The sequence below is a fragment of the Monodelphis domestica genome, chromosome 1 (assembly GCF_027887165.1).
Source record: "Monodelphis domestica isolate mMonDom1 chromosome 1, mMonDom1.pri, whole genome shotgun sequence".
NCBI lineage: Eukaryota > Metazoa > Chordata > Mammalia > Didelphimorphia > Didelphidae > Monodelphis > Monodelphis domestica.
In genome coordinates this window covers 510,247,347-510,264,358 of record NC_077227.1, presented here as the reverse complement: position 1 = coordinate 510,264,358, position 17,012 = coordinate 510,247,347, and the positions used below count along the sequence as shown (strand labels likewise).

Below are 17,012 nucleotides of genomic sequence, written 5' to 3'. Positions count from 1 at the left end.
TGAGCAATTAACTTTTATCCAATTTTTTTTTTTATTTGTGTGAAGCATGTTTTGTAATTGTGTTGTGGTTCCTGTGTGTGCCTTGTTAGTCAGACACTTCCATTGTCCTATACTGTCTACAGTTATTTTAAAGTGAGGTTTTGTACTGCTTTTACCATTTGCAGAACAAAATAAGCAGAACTGGTAGATCATTGTACACAATAACAGCAATATTGGGTGATGATTATTTGTGAAAACTTGGCTACTCTTAGCAGTGCAATGATTTGGGACAATCTTGAAAGAATCAGGAAGAGGAAATGCTGTCTACCTCTAGAGAAAGAATTGTTGGAGTCATCTTTCACATCAGTGTATCTTTAGTTTCATTTTGTAGTTTTGTTTTTGTATAAGAGTGCACTTACAACAATGACCAATATGAAAGTGTGTTTGCATGACAATAAAAACTCTTTTTCTCTCTCTTTCTCCCCCTCCCTCCCTCTTTTTCTCCCTTTCCCTCTCCTTCTTTCTTTTCCTCCCTCCCCCATCCCTCCCTCCCTCCCTCTCCTCTAGGAACTCTTTCTTGTTGGGCTTTTTTTCCATCTTCATTTTTCTTTGAGGATTTGCTTATATGTTTTCAAGTCCTGGTCTTCTTGAGTTTGTGTCTTGAGTTATCTTATCATCATGTACTTTTATGATCAGGCTCAGGCTCTTTTTTCTGTTTTTGTTTGTTTGTTTTCATTTTTTACAGCCTACTTCTTTAAAAAAAATCATACTTTATATCTTAGAATAAACAATAAGTATTGGTTCCAAGAAATAAGAATGGTAAGGAATAGGCAGTTGGGTTTAAGGGATTTGTCAAGGGTCACACAACTAGGAAGTATGTGAAGCCAGATTTAATCTATCCTACTTCTTGATTTTTGGACTCAATGTTAGAGTCAGACAGTCACCTGTGAGGGGTGAGGAGATGTCTGACTTGATCTCCTAACCTCTATGTTCTGCTGATTTCAAAGTTTGATCTAAGGACTTCTAAGTTTTTGATGCTTCTAAGGTGACGTGATCCAGAGAGTTCTAGTCATACCCTTCTCATCTGGGTGCTTGTTGTTTAATCTGGTAGGTCCACTATTCTATTGTGACTGAAATCATTCCTCTCCACCCAGGAACTGTGACCTTTATTCAGTCATCCTCAGTAGGTCTTAGAATGTATGCTTCATGAATAGAGGGCCCTATTGTATTATTGTATGGTTTTTAAATTTATATAATTGTATGGTTTTTTAAATTATTGTTTTTTTACCAATTACATGTAATAAATTTTCACACAAGTTTTCCTAAGTTATATGGTGTTATATATATATATATATATATATATATATATATATATATATATATATATATATATATATATATATATATATATATATATGAATGTCCTTCATGTCCCTCCCTCCTTTTCTTTCCCCCTCCCTTATGTCCCTCTTTCCTTACCTTTTCCTTTTCTAGTACTGGCAAGCAATTTTATTTTATTTATTTTTTTCCTTCAAAAATTCACCCCCCCCCCCCCCCCCATGGATACATGATTCATGTCGTCTCCCTCCCTCTCAGAGTTAATAAGCAATTCCACTGGGTTATACATGTATACACTCAAAACCCATTTCCATATTGCTCATTTTTATAATAGGGTAATCCTTAAAAACCCCAACCCCAAATCATATACCCATGTAAACAAGTAATAAATAGCATGATAGTATTTCACCACCATCATATTATACAATTTGTTCAGCCATTCCCCAATTGAGGGACATCTCCTCAGTTTCTAATTTTTTTGCTGCCACAAAAAGTGCAGCTATAAATATTTTTGTACAAACAGGTCCATCCCCATTTTTTTTTTGTCTTTGGGATACAGATCTAGTAGTGGTATTGCTGGATCAAAAGGTATGCATTCTTTTAAAACCCTTTGGGCATAATTCCAAATTGGCTTCCAGAATGGTTGGATCAACTCCTCAAGAAAAAAATACCAAAGGCCTGATGGAATCATAAGTGAATTCTATCAAACATTTTAAGAACAATGAATCCCAATACAACATAAACTATTTAACAAAATACACAACAGAGTCTTACCAAATTCATTATGACCCAAATATGGTACTGATTCCCAAACCAGGAAGATCAAAAACAGAGAAAGAAAGCTATAGTCCAATCTCCTTAATGAACATAGATGTGTAAGGGTTCAACTGGGGCTTTGACTAAGAGAATTATAAATTAAGTATTGTGGTCGCCAAATTAAAAATATTATCCCTAACCCATGAAAAACTGTTAGCAGCTTTTATTTATAACAAGGAAGAGAAAGAGTTGAAGTATGAAATGTAGGAGGGAAAGAGGTAAGGAGTTGCTTAGCCTAAACTAAGTGCTGATCTGATGAAATTCAGCTCGCTCCTGACAAAGTTCCAATCTCCACATAGAAGTCCCGAGTCACTTACCAGCAAGCTGATACAGGATCCAAGGAAAAGAGTCTTTCCACAGAACTCGCACTGAAGTGAGTGTCCCAACAAAGCACCAATGAGCAGAGAGGGTCTCCTTACAGAGCCACCAAGGCAGGAATCTCTCCAAACCAAAAGACCTGGTGATGTCTTCAGTCAGGGTTCCACCAATACATCCTCCTCCAAAGCCAAAGCAGGAATCTCCTCTTCAAACACCAGGAAGGGAATGAATGCTAGACCATCTTGGTCTCTTTTTATACCTCCCTTTTCCACATCATTTCCTGTCACTTCTTGTCATTTCCTGTCACTCCTTCACAGAAACCAATGGAAGGCTTTCAATTTGCCTAGCACTGCCCAAGGAGAGGGAGCAGTGGCCTTTAGACTTGTCATTTACTGTAGTAAGTGGCTTCTGAACTCTTATACCTAATGGTAAGTAGGGGTACCTTAAGTTCTTTATTTGATTAGCTAAAAATAGGCAAGGGGAGAGTTAATCATATCTTCACAGATGTAGAAATCTTAAATAAAATACTAGCAAAGAGACTACAGCAAGTCATCCCAAGGATTATGCACCATGACCAGGTGGGAATATACCAGGAATGCAAAGTTGGTTTAACATTAGAAAAACTATCCACATAATTGACCATATCAGTAACCAAACTAACATAAATCACATGATAGATGTGAAAAAGTCTTTGACAAAATACAACACCATTCCTATTAAAAACATTAGAAAGCATAGGAATAGAAGGGTCTTTCCTCAAAATAGTAAAAAAAATATTTATTTAAAACCACCAGCAAGAAGCAGCTTGGTGGCTCAGTGGATTGAGAGCCAGACCTAGAGACAGGAGGTCCTAGATTCAAATCTGGCCTCAGATACTTCCTAGCTGTGTGACCCTGGGCAAGTCACTTAATACCTATTGCCTAGCCCTTACCACTCTTCTGCCTTGGAACCAATACACAGTACTGATTCTAAGTTGGAAGGTAAGGATTTAAAAAAAACAAACCATCAGCAAATAGCATTTGCAATGGGGATAAGTCAGGAGCGTTCCCAATATGTTCAGGAGTCAAGGAAGTATGCCCATTATCACCAGAATGGTTGGATCAATTCACAGATCCACCAGCAATGCATTAATGTCCCAATTTTGCCAGAACTGACCTGAAAAATAGATCCAGAGAAGACAATCCAAGAATTATTGAACTACCTGAAAATCATGATTTTTTAAAAAAAAGCCTAGATATATTAAAAGAAATATTTTTTTAAAACTGCCTTGATATTCTTTTTTTTCAGTAATAAATTTATATCTAAGTTTTCCAAGGTTACATGATTCATGTTGTCTCCTACCCCCCCCTTTCCTCCCTCCTCCCATAGCTGATGAGCAATTCCACTGGGTTATGCATATATTATCACTCAAAACCCATTTCCATATTGCTCCTTTTTGTAATAGAGTAATCATTAAAAACCCCAACCCCAAATCATATACCCATATAAACAAGTGATAAATCATATATGTTTTCTTGTGCATTTCTATTCCCATAGTTCTTTATCTAGATGTGGATATCATTTTTTCATAAGTCCTTTAGAATTTTCCTGGATCATTGTATTGCTGTTAGTAGCAAAATCCATTACATTTGATTGTTCCACAGTGTTTCAGTTACCGTGCATAATGTTCTCCTGGTTCTGCTTATTTTGCTCCTCATCAGTTCATGTAGGTCTTTCCAGTTCATCATTTCTTATAGCACAATAGTCTTCCATCACCATCATATTACACAATTTGTTCAGCCATTCCCCAATTGAGGGACCTCAGTTTCTAATTTTTTTGCTAGCACAAATAGTACAGCTATAAATATTTTTGTACAAATAGGTCCATCCCCATTTTTTTTTAATGTCTTTGGGTTACAGACCTAGTAGTGGTATTGCTGGATCATAAGGTATGCATTCTTTAAAAACCCTTTGGGCATAATTCCAAATTGGCTTCCAGAATGGTTGGATCAATTCACAACTCCACCAGCAATGCATTAGTGTCCCTGTTTTGCCACGTCCCCTCCAACACTTATTATATTCCTTTACTGTCATATTGGCCAATCTGCTAGGTGTGAGATGGTACCTCAGAGTTGTTTTGATTTGCATTTCTCTAATCAAGAGCTATTTAGTACATTTTTTGGTGTGATAATTGAGAGCTTTGATTTCTTCCTCTGAGAACTGCCTATTCATATCCCTTGACCATTTGTCAATTGGGGAAAGGCTTGGTTTCTTATAAAGAACTAAGTCAAATTTATATATTTGAGAAATTAGACCTTTATTAGAGAAATTTGTTATAAAACTTTTTCCCCACTTTGTTGCTTCCCTTTGAATCTTGATTGCATTGGTTTTGTTTGTACAAACCCGTTTTAATTTAATATAATCAAAATTATTCATTTTATATCTTATAATGTTCTCTACCTTGTTTGGTTTCATGTTTTCTTCTTTTTTTCCACATTCTTTTGATTTTGTTTTATTATTTTTGATTTCTCATTAAGCCCTTAGCTTCTATTTGCTCAAATCTAATTTTTAGAGACTGATTGTCTTCCATGACCTTTTGATCTACCTTTTCCATTTTGTCCATTCTACTTTTCATGAAACTCTTTTCTTCTTTGAATTTTTAAAATCTTTTTTCGAGTTGGTCAGTTCTACTTTTCATCATCATCATCATCATCATCATCATCATCATCATCATCATCATCATCATTTTGCTTTTTTTTCCCAGTAGGTCAATTCTGTTTTTTAGGAAACTTTTCTACATTGGACTTTTGTGCCTATTTTTCTACTTGAGCAATTTTCCTTTTTAAATTGTTACTTTCTTTTTGTTTTACTTTCATTTCTTTCCCCCATTTTTCTTCAACCTTTCTTATTTGATTATTGAATTCCTTTTTAAGTTCTTCCTGTGCCTGAGACCAAGTCCCATTTTTCTTTGAAGTTTTGTGTGTGGTTGTTTTGCTCTCACTGCCCTCTACTGAATCGGCATCTTGCTTTTTGCCTCCATAAATATTTTTTGTGATTAGGTGTTTCTTTTGCTGTTTGTTACTTTTTCTAGTCTTTTTTGGCTGTGGACTAGGAGTTCTAAAAACTGCTGATTCTGTCTCCTCTGCTGATGACTTGAGGGACTTAGAACACTGTGAACTATTTTGCTCCAGAATTAGAAGCTTCATTTCAGTGCATGCTTAAAAGGACCAAGCACTACAGACTTCAGGGCCTCACTGTGAGGTTGTCCCAGGGCTTGGAACTTCAAGGAGTGTGTTAGGAGTGCTCTTCTGTTGCCTTAGGCAGGGTCCCGGGATTCCAAAATTGGCCTATACCCAGGCTTAGAACTTGGTGCCATAGGTGGGGGGGAGGTCAGCTTGCATTCCTCTGTGGGCAGTTTTCTTCCATTTCCCCCTTACCCTGTGAAAATTTACTCCACCTGCCTTTCAAGTTGTTTTCTTCAGGAGAGCTCCCTCACTCTTTCTTTGTTGAATCTCTGACTTTAATTATTTTAAGGCACTATTTTAAGGTTGGTTTGGGAGGATTCTTGGAGTGGTTCCAGTTTTTGCTGCTACTAAACTGTCATCTTGGCTCTGCCCCTGTGTATTATTGTTCTTGAAATGTTTCTACTATTTTCTCTATGATAGGTCTTCAATATACCATGCAGCTATTGCTTTGGCTTCCTTGAGTTACTTAAATTCCTTAAACACAACAGTTTCCTTAAACAAGGCTAATTTTTGTCATAGTTGTGTTGTAAGAATTGATTTAATGCCAGGTGATTAGCTTAAAAATCTTATAGGAAAAGAGTATATCTGTGTTGAAGATGAAAAAGAAAACAACTCTCTAGTAGACCTAGATGTGACATCTTTAGAATTGTAGAAATGTAGTAATTATTTTATAACCATGGAAACCAACACCTACCAAGTCGTGAATTAACTTCTTCATGATGTACAGATCTAGATGAAGTATAGTTGTGGTTTTGTTATCTAGGACATTCTGGGACCACACTAGGATGAGCCAAGAACAACTAGGATTAATTAAGATGGCCAAGATAGAAGCTGGAACTCCTCATGTGGGAAATCCCAAGTAAGATGTAATCTATCTATGGCAGTAAATAAATTCTGGGGAGATAGATAATGGAAGCACAGAACAGAGCTCTTTCCACTATTCCATGATGCCTTTATGTGATTTGAGTGTATGATATAGTAATTTTGTGATGAAGGGGATGGTCTTTCTGTCCCTGAGTTTGAAAGCTGTGAAAATCTAGAAAATAGAGAGGTAGGACTTTTGAAACTAATATAATTTGAAGATATACTTTTCTATATAACTTTATCTTTGGTATCCTAGGTGGATTTCTTGTTGTCTTGTAGATACTTTGCCACCTTGGATGGAAGTGGTGATGGGAGAAATGTCCATTATCCTAGAGGCATTCTCCAAATTCTTTCCTGGGAATTTATTCAGTGGCACTCCATATCATCCTTTTTAAAAAAGCAGTGGTTAAAGTAAATCCACACCCCCATTCTTTACTCCTCTGTGACTGTATGTATTACATTGGATACCTTCCACTTTATTCTCTAATTTTAATAGATTATGGGTAGAATTTCCATGTATGTAAATGTAAATAGATCTAATAGTAACAAGTATGCCAACTAACTAGTATAAAACTGAGCTGTCACTGCTTGAAAAAATTAGAAGTTAGTAATTGAAAACTTTGAGTATCCATACTGAGATTGATGGGTACTTTGTTAGGACAAGATGGAAATAAAGCTCTTTGTAAAAATAAATGATTTTCCTAATTGATAAGTTTTGGAATACATAGGAAAAGGAAACCTTGAACCTAGTTCCAGTTATGAAAGTAATGAACAGGAACTGATGGATTTAATAACTTTGTAAACATGTGGCAATATATTGTACTAAGCATCATAATAAAATTAAGTAAACCATTCAGATTTGAAAAGGAATATCACATCCCTCATGTCGTTACTCAGTTTTTTTTAAAAAGGAGTAACATTAGGGTTAAATGAAAATTATTAGTTAAGGAATAAACAATCTACCAAGAGCTTTAATGCTTTGGAAGCTCAGGAAAATAAATATATTCAAACTTGTTTAGCTCTTAAAGAGGTGGCAAAAATTATAGCTTGACTAATCTTAATTTTTAGGTATCCTAATTTAGCAATACAGCTATTTCAATCTTTCTGACTTTGAGGTTTCTGCTTTTTGTTGTTGTTGATACATTTTATTTTGATACATTATATATATTATATACCCCTCCCCCAAATGCTAAATCTCTCCCCAAAAGAATGATGGTAAATACTACTTTGCATTGTGGTAGTTTATTTTATAACAGAAAGGAAGGTTGTATGGTTTAATTTTGATAATTTATTACCAACATTGTTTTAGTGTATTTGACCATGGTTTCTTTGAAAGCCTTGTAGTGTTATTTTTTTTTTTAAAGTTTTTGGCTCTACTTTCTTTATTCTTCCTACAAGTTTTCCTATGTTTCTATTAATTCATAGTATTTATTTACTATTGCTTTTGGTAGGCTCTTTTTATGATAGAAGAGATCTGAGAGATCATTTCATTTAGTCTCCTCATTTATACAATATATGTATAGTTTTGTCTATATATAATTTTGTCAAATAATTTTATTCTTGTTTGATATTGTGATTTGGTTTCTTTCCTTATTTGGCTATTTACAAGTTTGTATTCAGGTTCCTTGATAAAATGGTCTTTAACTGGGAATGGGCTTAGTCTAGTCTCACTAATGGCAGTTTATAAAGAGGAGTTATGTGGTGAGAAAAGGAAGGCACATGGAAATAGGCTAAGGAAATAGGAAGGGTAGAGCATTGAGAGAATGTAAAAGGCTAAAGGTCAAAGATTGATATATGGAAGAATTTAAGGGCACAGAGAAGAAATAATTGTGGGGAGTAGACATACTTTTTTCCTCATTGGCATTTGTACTGATGCTTTCTCCTTTGGCTCCTTCCCAGAACTCCTTTCATTCATCTTCATCTCTAAAAAGGAGATAATACCTACTTTACTGGGTTGTTGTGAGGATCAAATAAGATAATGTATATAAACCTGAAAGTACTATATAAATCTGAGTATTAATATTCACGATTCCTCCTTTTCTTGTAAAATCTCCTCCTGAGATCTGACTAGTATAAGAAATAATGTTTTTCTAGTTCTCTATTCTTTTTCTTTTCTTTACATTGGAGCAGTTGTAAAAAGGAGTACTCATACTGATTAGATGCAGTAATTCCTTTTAATATCAAAGTATACTTTTCACCTTTAATTTTGCTATTAAAATTTTTTTAAGCCTTTACTTTCTGTCTTAGAATCAATATTATATGTTGTTTCTAAGACAGAAGAGCTTTAGGACTAGCCATTGGCGTTAAGTGACTTGTCTAGGGTCACACAGCTAAGAAATGTCTTAAGTTCAGATTTAAAGAAATTGTGTCCCTGAAAGTCTCCTGTTACCCATAATATAAAAAGTATACTACTAATAATTTAGTTGATAGTAATGTTTAGAATGTTCTATGGTTAAAATGTAGTTACCAGTTTTGATATTTAATAATAGTGGTAGTAGTATACTACTAATAATTTAGTTGATAGTAATGTTTAGAATGTTCTATGGTTAAAATGTAGTTACCAGTTTTGATATTTAATAATAGTGGTAGTAGCTGATATTTACATAACAAGCCTACAGTTTTAAAAAGTAGGTTGGTATCAGTTCATTTTAAATAAGGGATTAATTTACTTATGTTAAAATGTTTTGCTCATTTCTTCTTTCCTCTCCTATTCCTTTCTCTTTATATTGCCATCTTTCCATTACAAGTCTTCAACCTTCTGTAATTGCCTCAACACATTTTTATTCTGTTGTTCAACAAAGATGACAAGATTGTATATTGATCTTTAAACCTAAAGTAAAAAGTGCAGAATTGTGTATTATTATTTACATTTTGTAGATGAGGAAATAGATATTCAAAGAAAAGCTAAGAAATTTACCCAGAGTCACATAACTCTCTGATTCCAGTCCAGCATTTGCCTTACTACATGGCTCTCAAATATTTTTAGGAAAGCCAAATAGTGAAATGCATAGAAGCTGATGGGGACAATTAATCCCACATATGCACCCATCATCCTAATTCTTATGCTTCTGGCTTGGAATTCTCACTGCTTGTCTGTTGATTCCCTTTGCCACAGAGAAACAAAATAAGAGTGGGTATATTTATTCTTCCTCAGAAGGAGGAGGGTGGCAGCTAGGTTTTAGTCATCTGAGCAAAAATCTAGCAGTACTGAATCACTAATATGATTATACCTTTATAACCTTGCTTTTTAATATATTTATTATGTTATAGAATACATGTTATTTAATATATAATATATTTATATTCTATAATATATTAATGCTATTACATAATATTAATACATTTACTCAATAGATTGTTACCAGGGGACATCAATGAAATAATTCTTGTAATACTTAAAAAGAGAATGAAAGAGAACACTTGAGTTCATGGTATCAATATGTGATGTGATGGTAAACTATTGGTGAACCGGAATCCTGGATATTTCTCAAGATTATTTGACTAGGTCAGGTGTTTGGATACCTGACCAATGTGGCAGAAGATATACAAATTAGACCTTTTTTGGGCTTACTTTTATCCTTTTGAAATTATTAGGTATATTAGCAGGGAAGGAACTGAATGTAAACATTTTTATGATCAGTTTGCTTCCCCTCTATTCTGTAATAATTTTTCTCTGACCTTTTGGCTCCCATTATCTGAGGGTGATTTTGGAATAGAACATTCCCTGCTCATTAGAGATTAAGTGCTATTGTCAGTAAAGGGCAGAAACATTTTTGTGCTTTTGTGTCTCTTCTGTCACCATGGAGACAAAGGACCATGGCCGCTCATAGATTATAGGCAGTATGGGAACTTTAAACCTGAATATATTTAGTCTTGTTACCTCTGTCGAAAATGAGAATGAAAATCTGCCCAATCTGATTACTGGATACTGACTCATTTTCATTCCCACTCTTCATGGTGAAACTTACTTTCTTGACTCTGAACTTCCTCTTCTCTTTGCCACTCATGCCAAACTCTCATTTGCAGCTTTATTGGAGATCATTCACGCCTTTTTATTTTCATGGATTAACAGCTGGAGTGGTGACTGAAGTTTTCATAACAGATTGTAGCTTTAAAGTGAATGGGGAAGGTAGTTGATTTCAGAACCACCTGCAGATGAGAGGAGCCAAAAAATAACTGAAGGAAGTATATTTTTACATTGTGTATTCTTTAAATAATCAATTTTATTTAAAGAGAATGTGAAATTGAAAAGTTTAAAAAAAAGTCTAACAACTTGCTACTGATTATGCAGTTTTATCAGTTATTCTTTTGTTGCAGAGTACTCATAGAGAGAATAGAGATCCAGAACAATGAAAGGTCTTATAGTTGAATCTAGAATACTTCTTGTTTGGTGATCAATGTGCTACTTCCCCAGGCATGTAGGAACCAACACAACAATGCCTTGTGTTTTGTGATTGCTTCCCCCATCCCCAAATAAAAAAGGCAGGTTGATAACTAGTTAACTTAAAGTAAAGGTCTACATTAACTGTATGTTAAAAATGTTTTTCCTTTCTCCTATTTTACTTCTTTTTTCTTCAGATAACTGTATTTCCATTTCTATTTTCAACTTTCATAAAATTTCCTCAACCCTATGGCCCTTTTTTGCTCCTTTCTTTTGTTCAATAAAGGTTGTAATATATCAGTTTCCAGACCTAAGATAAGAAGTCAGAAGGTTTGGAGACAGTATGTTACAATGAAGTGAGTCCTAGATGAGGAATCTGGAAAAATTGGGTTCCAGACCTGCTTCTGTCACTAACTTGAATAAGACCCATTTCTTGAATTTTTTGAATGATGAAATGCCTGCGCCCATTTCATTACCTGAAAAGTGGAAATAATAATAATGACCATTGTCAGAGGCAGTATTTAAAACCCAGATTTGTCTGACTCCAAACCAGCATTCTGTCCATGTTATCACACTGCCTCTCACAGAAAGGATAGTATTCACAAAGCTCTTATATATACCCATTGATATCCTTAGGAATGCCAAGTCATGAGATCTATAAAGTGTAATTTTTAAAAATAAAATAATTTGTAACATAAGATTTCTTTCATTATATCCTCCAAATTGGCATTTTTATAGGGCTTTAAGGTTTGCAAAATGTCTTTTAATACATTTTCATTTGGTTTGAAATAAGAATTCTTGCCCTAACCACCTCACATTAAGACAATCAGCACTTTGCCCCTTCCACCTCCCTCTATCCTAGATCCTAACCAAGAAGGTTCTAGCTTGAACTGACTACCCTCACCTTTTTCAGGCAAAGGCTCAATCTTAACATTTCTGCCAGCTTATCTCTATAGGTAGAATAAATTCCTTTTCCCCTTTCCCATTCTGGCTGTGAGCAACCCTAGAATACCCCTTCTGCTCCAACTCTTAGGCTCACTGCACCTTCCTATTTGGTAGACCTCTTTTGTGGGACAAACATCCCAGTACATTTCTAGGATCTTCCAGCCTTTCTCCCAGACTTTTAACTGAACTCCATTTAGAGTGCTAACTCCTTGAGAGCAAGGACTATCTCCTTTTTCTGTTTGCATTTTTGGTACTTTTTTCATTCATCAATTATACATGGAAATGCTGCATATAAAGAAAGACTATACAAATACTCAAAAGAGAACTAAATTCATCACCTGTTTGAAACAGAGAGACTTTGAGAAAGAGCTAAGGTACTTATTGTTATTTTAGCTAGTAATCTTCCTTGCCTGCTACCATTATATTAAGACTCTTTGAACTCCTTAATCTTATCTTTCCTGTGGTTCTCATCCTGACCGCTGGCCCCCCCCCCTTTCTATATTAAATGTGAATTTCTTTTGACCTTTAAAGCATTGAACTATCCTTAACCTATTTTTATTTCCCTCCATTCTATCAATTCTTTTTTGCACTCAAGAATTGCTGTTAATCAATTTCATTCTTTTCTTTCATTCTAGTTCCCATAGTGACCCTTTCAACTAGAATTCATTTTCTAAGTTGGTACTGATTTTTCCATTTTTTTGTTCAAAAACATTCTTTCAAGGGAAGTCCTAATACTGAGGCTCTGTGTGTCTCCCTAGATTATAATCCCAGGGCTATGACTCTGTATGATTTTTGTCTATTATAATATCCCTGCCCCAATGAAAGATGTGCTATGCTAACTACAGAAACAAAAAAAAATTCAGGTTCAAAAAAAATTTCTATGTTCAGAGGCATTGTCTAGAGTGGACTTATATATGGTACTCTTTCTTTCCACTAAGGCTTATATGCAAGTATTTTAACAGACTTGTACAGTGATATCTGGCTGGTAGAAGTTAAGGTTCTGATAGTGGAGGCTATAGGAAGATATAGTTGAATATTTGTTCAGTTTTTGTAAACAACTCACATACCAGATTTGCTATACAGTGGTACCTTGACACATGAGTTTAATTATTTCCATGGCTAAGCTTGTAATTCAATTTGCTTGTGTGTCACATCAGATTTCCCCATTTAAATTAATGGAAATTCAATTAATTTGTTTTGGCCTCAAAAAAACACAAATTTTTTGTTTATGTGCTTTTAAATATGAAAATGTACTTTATAAATAACAAATAAATATATTTATAGATAATAAGAAAAAATGTAAAGAAATAAACTTTTTTACGAAATGTTATTTACCTTCAAGGCCAAGCAAAGATGCTGGTGGAGGTTTTCATTTTGTGTGCTATCGCTAAATATAACTTACTCTCTACACACATAACACTACATTTAAATGCAAAATTGACCTTACACATTACTTGTGGTATGTAACTTTATTGGTAAATTTAATTGATTTTTTAAAACTTATTTTCTTCATTGAATGTTGGCTATTTTGCCACACTTTCCTCGATTTCACTTAGAGGCCATTTCAACAAAAACCTTTTCATGGAAGTTTGTTTCTTTCTCCCTTTCAGAATGTATCGATAATGTATGAAACAAGTGATATCATATAACTCCAATGCATGGCCTGTTGCATCTTTTTCTGGGCATATCTTTTAAATAAACTGTTTAATTTTTTCTCAAATCCTCAACATTTCCTCAATCTTGCTTGTACTGATCACCTTATCCACCTCGGGCTCCTCCCACGGGCAGAAGCTCATGTTTCAAATATCTGCTCATGACTTAAAGCAAAAATCCTGATTGTCATTGTTCATATCTCAAATTGCTTGTGACTTAAGTTGCTCGTGTTTCACGGCACCACTGTATACCTAAGAAGACTTTTGACACCATTGGCCACTGAGGATAGAGTTATCTTGGCTATGTTATAATCTTGGGTATCCATTAAGGTTTTCTTTTCTATAATCATGTTGCTTTTGTGTATAATTTAGACCATAAACCCATGGTGTTAGAATTATGTTTATTTCTTTATTAGGTTTAACATAGCATTCTACTAATTTTTAGGTAATTTTACAGTCAACATTTAAATAAATATTGCCTATTTGACCCCTTATGGGGCTTTTATACAGATATTTAGTTTGTTTTCAGATTTCCCATACTATTTTAAAACAAATGTTTTCTATGTAGTATTCCACTAAACTCAAATTGAGTTAATTTTAAGTTTTCTTTGTAAGTATATTTTCCTTATCTTCATAATGATAATAAACCCTTTGATATTAGACTATCACTGCTATAATTGTTTAAAAAAAAAAAGAAATAGATCTTCTGAGAGGGTTGGTAGAGATTTAAAATTTGGCAATAGAAACAAAGTTTTCTAACATAGGCCCTGATTTTCCTCCTCTTATCTGAGCTAAGCATTTTGCAACCAAATGAATACTAAACACTCTATTAGTAAAGATATTTTAATTACTTAAGCAGACTCAATTCCTGAGTGTTCATGGGGATTTAAAAGGGTTAAGCAGTACTTTTGACCAGGGTTGCTCCTAATATTGTAAAATAAGAGGGCATCATATTCATATCCATTCCCTCAGACATTTCCCTCTGTGTTCTTCTGGGGGATAAGTGATCTAAATAGGAATATTAGAAAAGAAACTGGTCATGAAGCGCAAATTTCTAAACATAAATTAAATATGACTTGATCATTCCATTCTGAGTTTTAAAACATCCTTTTAATCTTTTTTTTTTTTACTTCAAAAATTATAGACAGTCGAGCATCTTAATTTTCCATCCTGTCATAATGGATAAGTTGGCATTTCAAGTTTTTTGTTCTTCCCCAGGAGACAGGAGCAGTTCCAGAAAAACCCTGACAGTTACAATGGTGCTGTACGTGAGAACTACACCTGGTCTCAAGACTACAGTGACCTCGAGGTTAAGGTGCCAGTGCCCAAGCATGTCCTGAAAGGGAAACAGGTAATAAAGTGTTAGAGCTTCTGAGTCACAGATGATCTTGTGTTTGTCAGCCCCTTGTTTCCCATATGATTAGCACAATGACAACTTGTTACTTCAGGGGTATGATATACAATGTTTACTTAATCTAAGGCAGCACTATAAATTTTGCAGGAGTTAGACTAGCTGAGTATGATGTAAGACTGAGTCTATCTTTTATATTCACCTAATGCAGATGTGATTACAGAGGTGATTTGCTAAGGAAAGAGTCTGTTACTGGCAAAAGTCCTGAGGTGGGATTATTTTAGAAGTAGGCAGGCTGTAAAACTTTAGTGGTTCATTACTTTTATTTTTCCACTTCAATTTTTTTCTACCCAAGAACATATTTTGTCTCCTTTATTGTAGTTCCTTATTATTATTTATAGTACTTCATAGCTTTTTTGTAACATACATTCCTGCTAATTGTTAAAACTTCCTTGACTTTTAATTTATTTTCTATCCTAATTTAATTTAACATCTGTTTATCTCTCTTTTCAGGTATGGTAAATATATGTGTTTCAACTAAAAACAAATATATAGTAAAATAAATATACTTGACATTTACATGTACTTTTATCCCTTCAAAGAAATACTTGGTATTCTCTGTACTTTGCAGATAATGCATTTCTTAGATGTTTCGTTGGTACCTTAAACTGAACATATATAAAACAGAACTTATTCCCTTCCCTGCCTCCCTAATCTTGCTCCTGTCCTAATTTGCCTATATCTGACCAGTGATATTGTTTTTCTCCCAGTCTTGCATGGTTTAACTTTGAAATAGTCTTTGACTTCTCCTTTATCCACATATCCAGTCATTTGCCAGTTTCTTAAAATTATAATGGCCGGTGATTTTTTCAGGGACTTACTCTGTCTTGTAGATAATAAAGTTTTACTCTGATATAGATAATTTTCAGTTAAATAAATTATCATTGCTATTTCTAGCTATTTCTGCTTATGTAACCGTATTAATTTGGTTAGGACTAGTCATAGCATTTTGACCTTATGTTTATCTTCCAGATTCTATACAGACTTCCATTATCTCATTTGAAATTTTGTATTCTTTACCTACCATACTCATAGAAGCCTTGTCCTGTGATTTTTAGATTTTCTCCATCTTGCTTAGTCTAGCACCAAGGAATGTACATACCCACACTACACTGGCATGTGCTAGCAAATGACAAATCAGAAGCAACTGACTGTCCCCTGGGCTGTCCTAAGCTAAGCTTGAGCCTCCATTGACCAATTGAAAATCCACACTGGAACCCCAATGATGCACCAGATCACACAAAACTAAATCAGGCCAGAGAAGCATTATTGATAGCCACGAGAGCTTGCTCTGATAGACCTGAAAAATGGTCAGAATTTGAAAGAACCCAACAAGAAATTGATGAGACCCCCTTCTGGTTTATGGACAGACTTATTGATGTAGGAAATACATATATAAACCTTGATTTGACCAGAGAAAGGGACATTAGACAAATACGCAGGCAATTCGTTGAGAATTGTTATTCAGTGGTAAAAGACTACTTTAAAACTAGCTGTCCTGATTGGGACTCTATGGACCTTGAAGAATTGAGGAGAGTAGCAGCCTATGTTTATAAGGGTCATACAAAAAGATCTGAGGCACACAATAAGTCACTGGAAGACTTAATGAAAGAAATTGAAAGGTTACAAGGACAACTGAAAAATAAGAGAGAGACCATAGCCCCTTTGCAGGAATCCACAGATAAATCATTAACATGCCTTTTCTGTGGGAAGAGAGGTCATGCAATGATGGTCTGTAGGAGCTGGCAGCGGGAAAAAAATAATAACAGCTTTAGAAATAATAACTATTGGAACTCAAATGCCAATCAAAATAATGACAGTGCTCCAAATGAGGAAAATGATAATACCCAAAACAATGCCTAACAACAATATATAAAAAAATGGAGCTCATCCAGGCTATACTAAGCCTTGGAATCAATGAGTGAAACCTTTGATTTTCCAGACCCTGATATTTTAATGCCACTAATCCCTATACACTCCCTCCCCATATAGTAAGGAACCTCATGCCACTTTAAAGGTGGGAAATTCATACTATGATTGTCTTTTGGACACTGGGGCATCTAGATCAGTTTTGGTAAGCAAAC

General features: G+C 34.6%; 1 protein-coding gene across 5 annotated transcripts in view; it reads left to right on the top strand.

Annotated features, from left to right (window-relative positions):
* Window positions 1–17,012, top strand: part of NUDCD3 (NudC domain containing 3) — a 155,877-nt gene that overhangs the window by 83,675 nt on the left and 55,190 nt on the right. For all 5 annotated transcript variants that reach the window (XM_001370190.4, XM_056813041.1, XM_056813042.1 and 2 more), the window contains one exon: window positions 14,736–14,868. In XM_001370190.4, coding sequence (XP_001370227.2) covers window positions 14,736–14,868 — 133 coding nt within the window. The remainder of the gene's footprint in view (window positions 1–14,735; window positions 14,869–17,012) is intronic.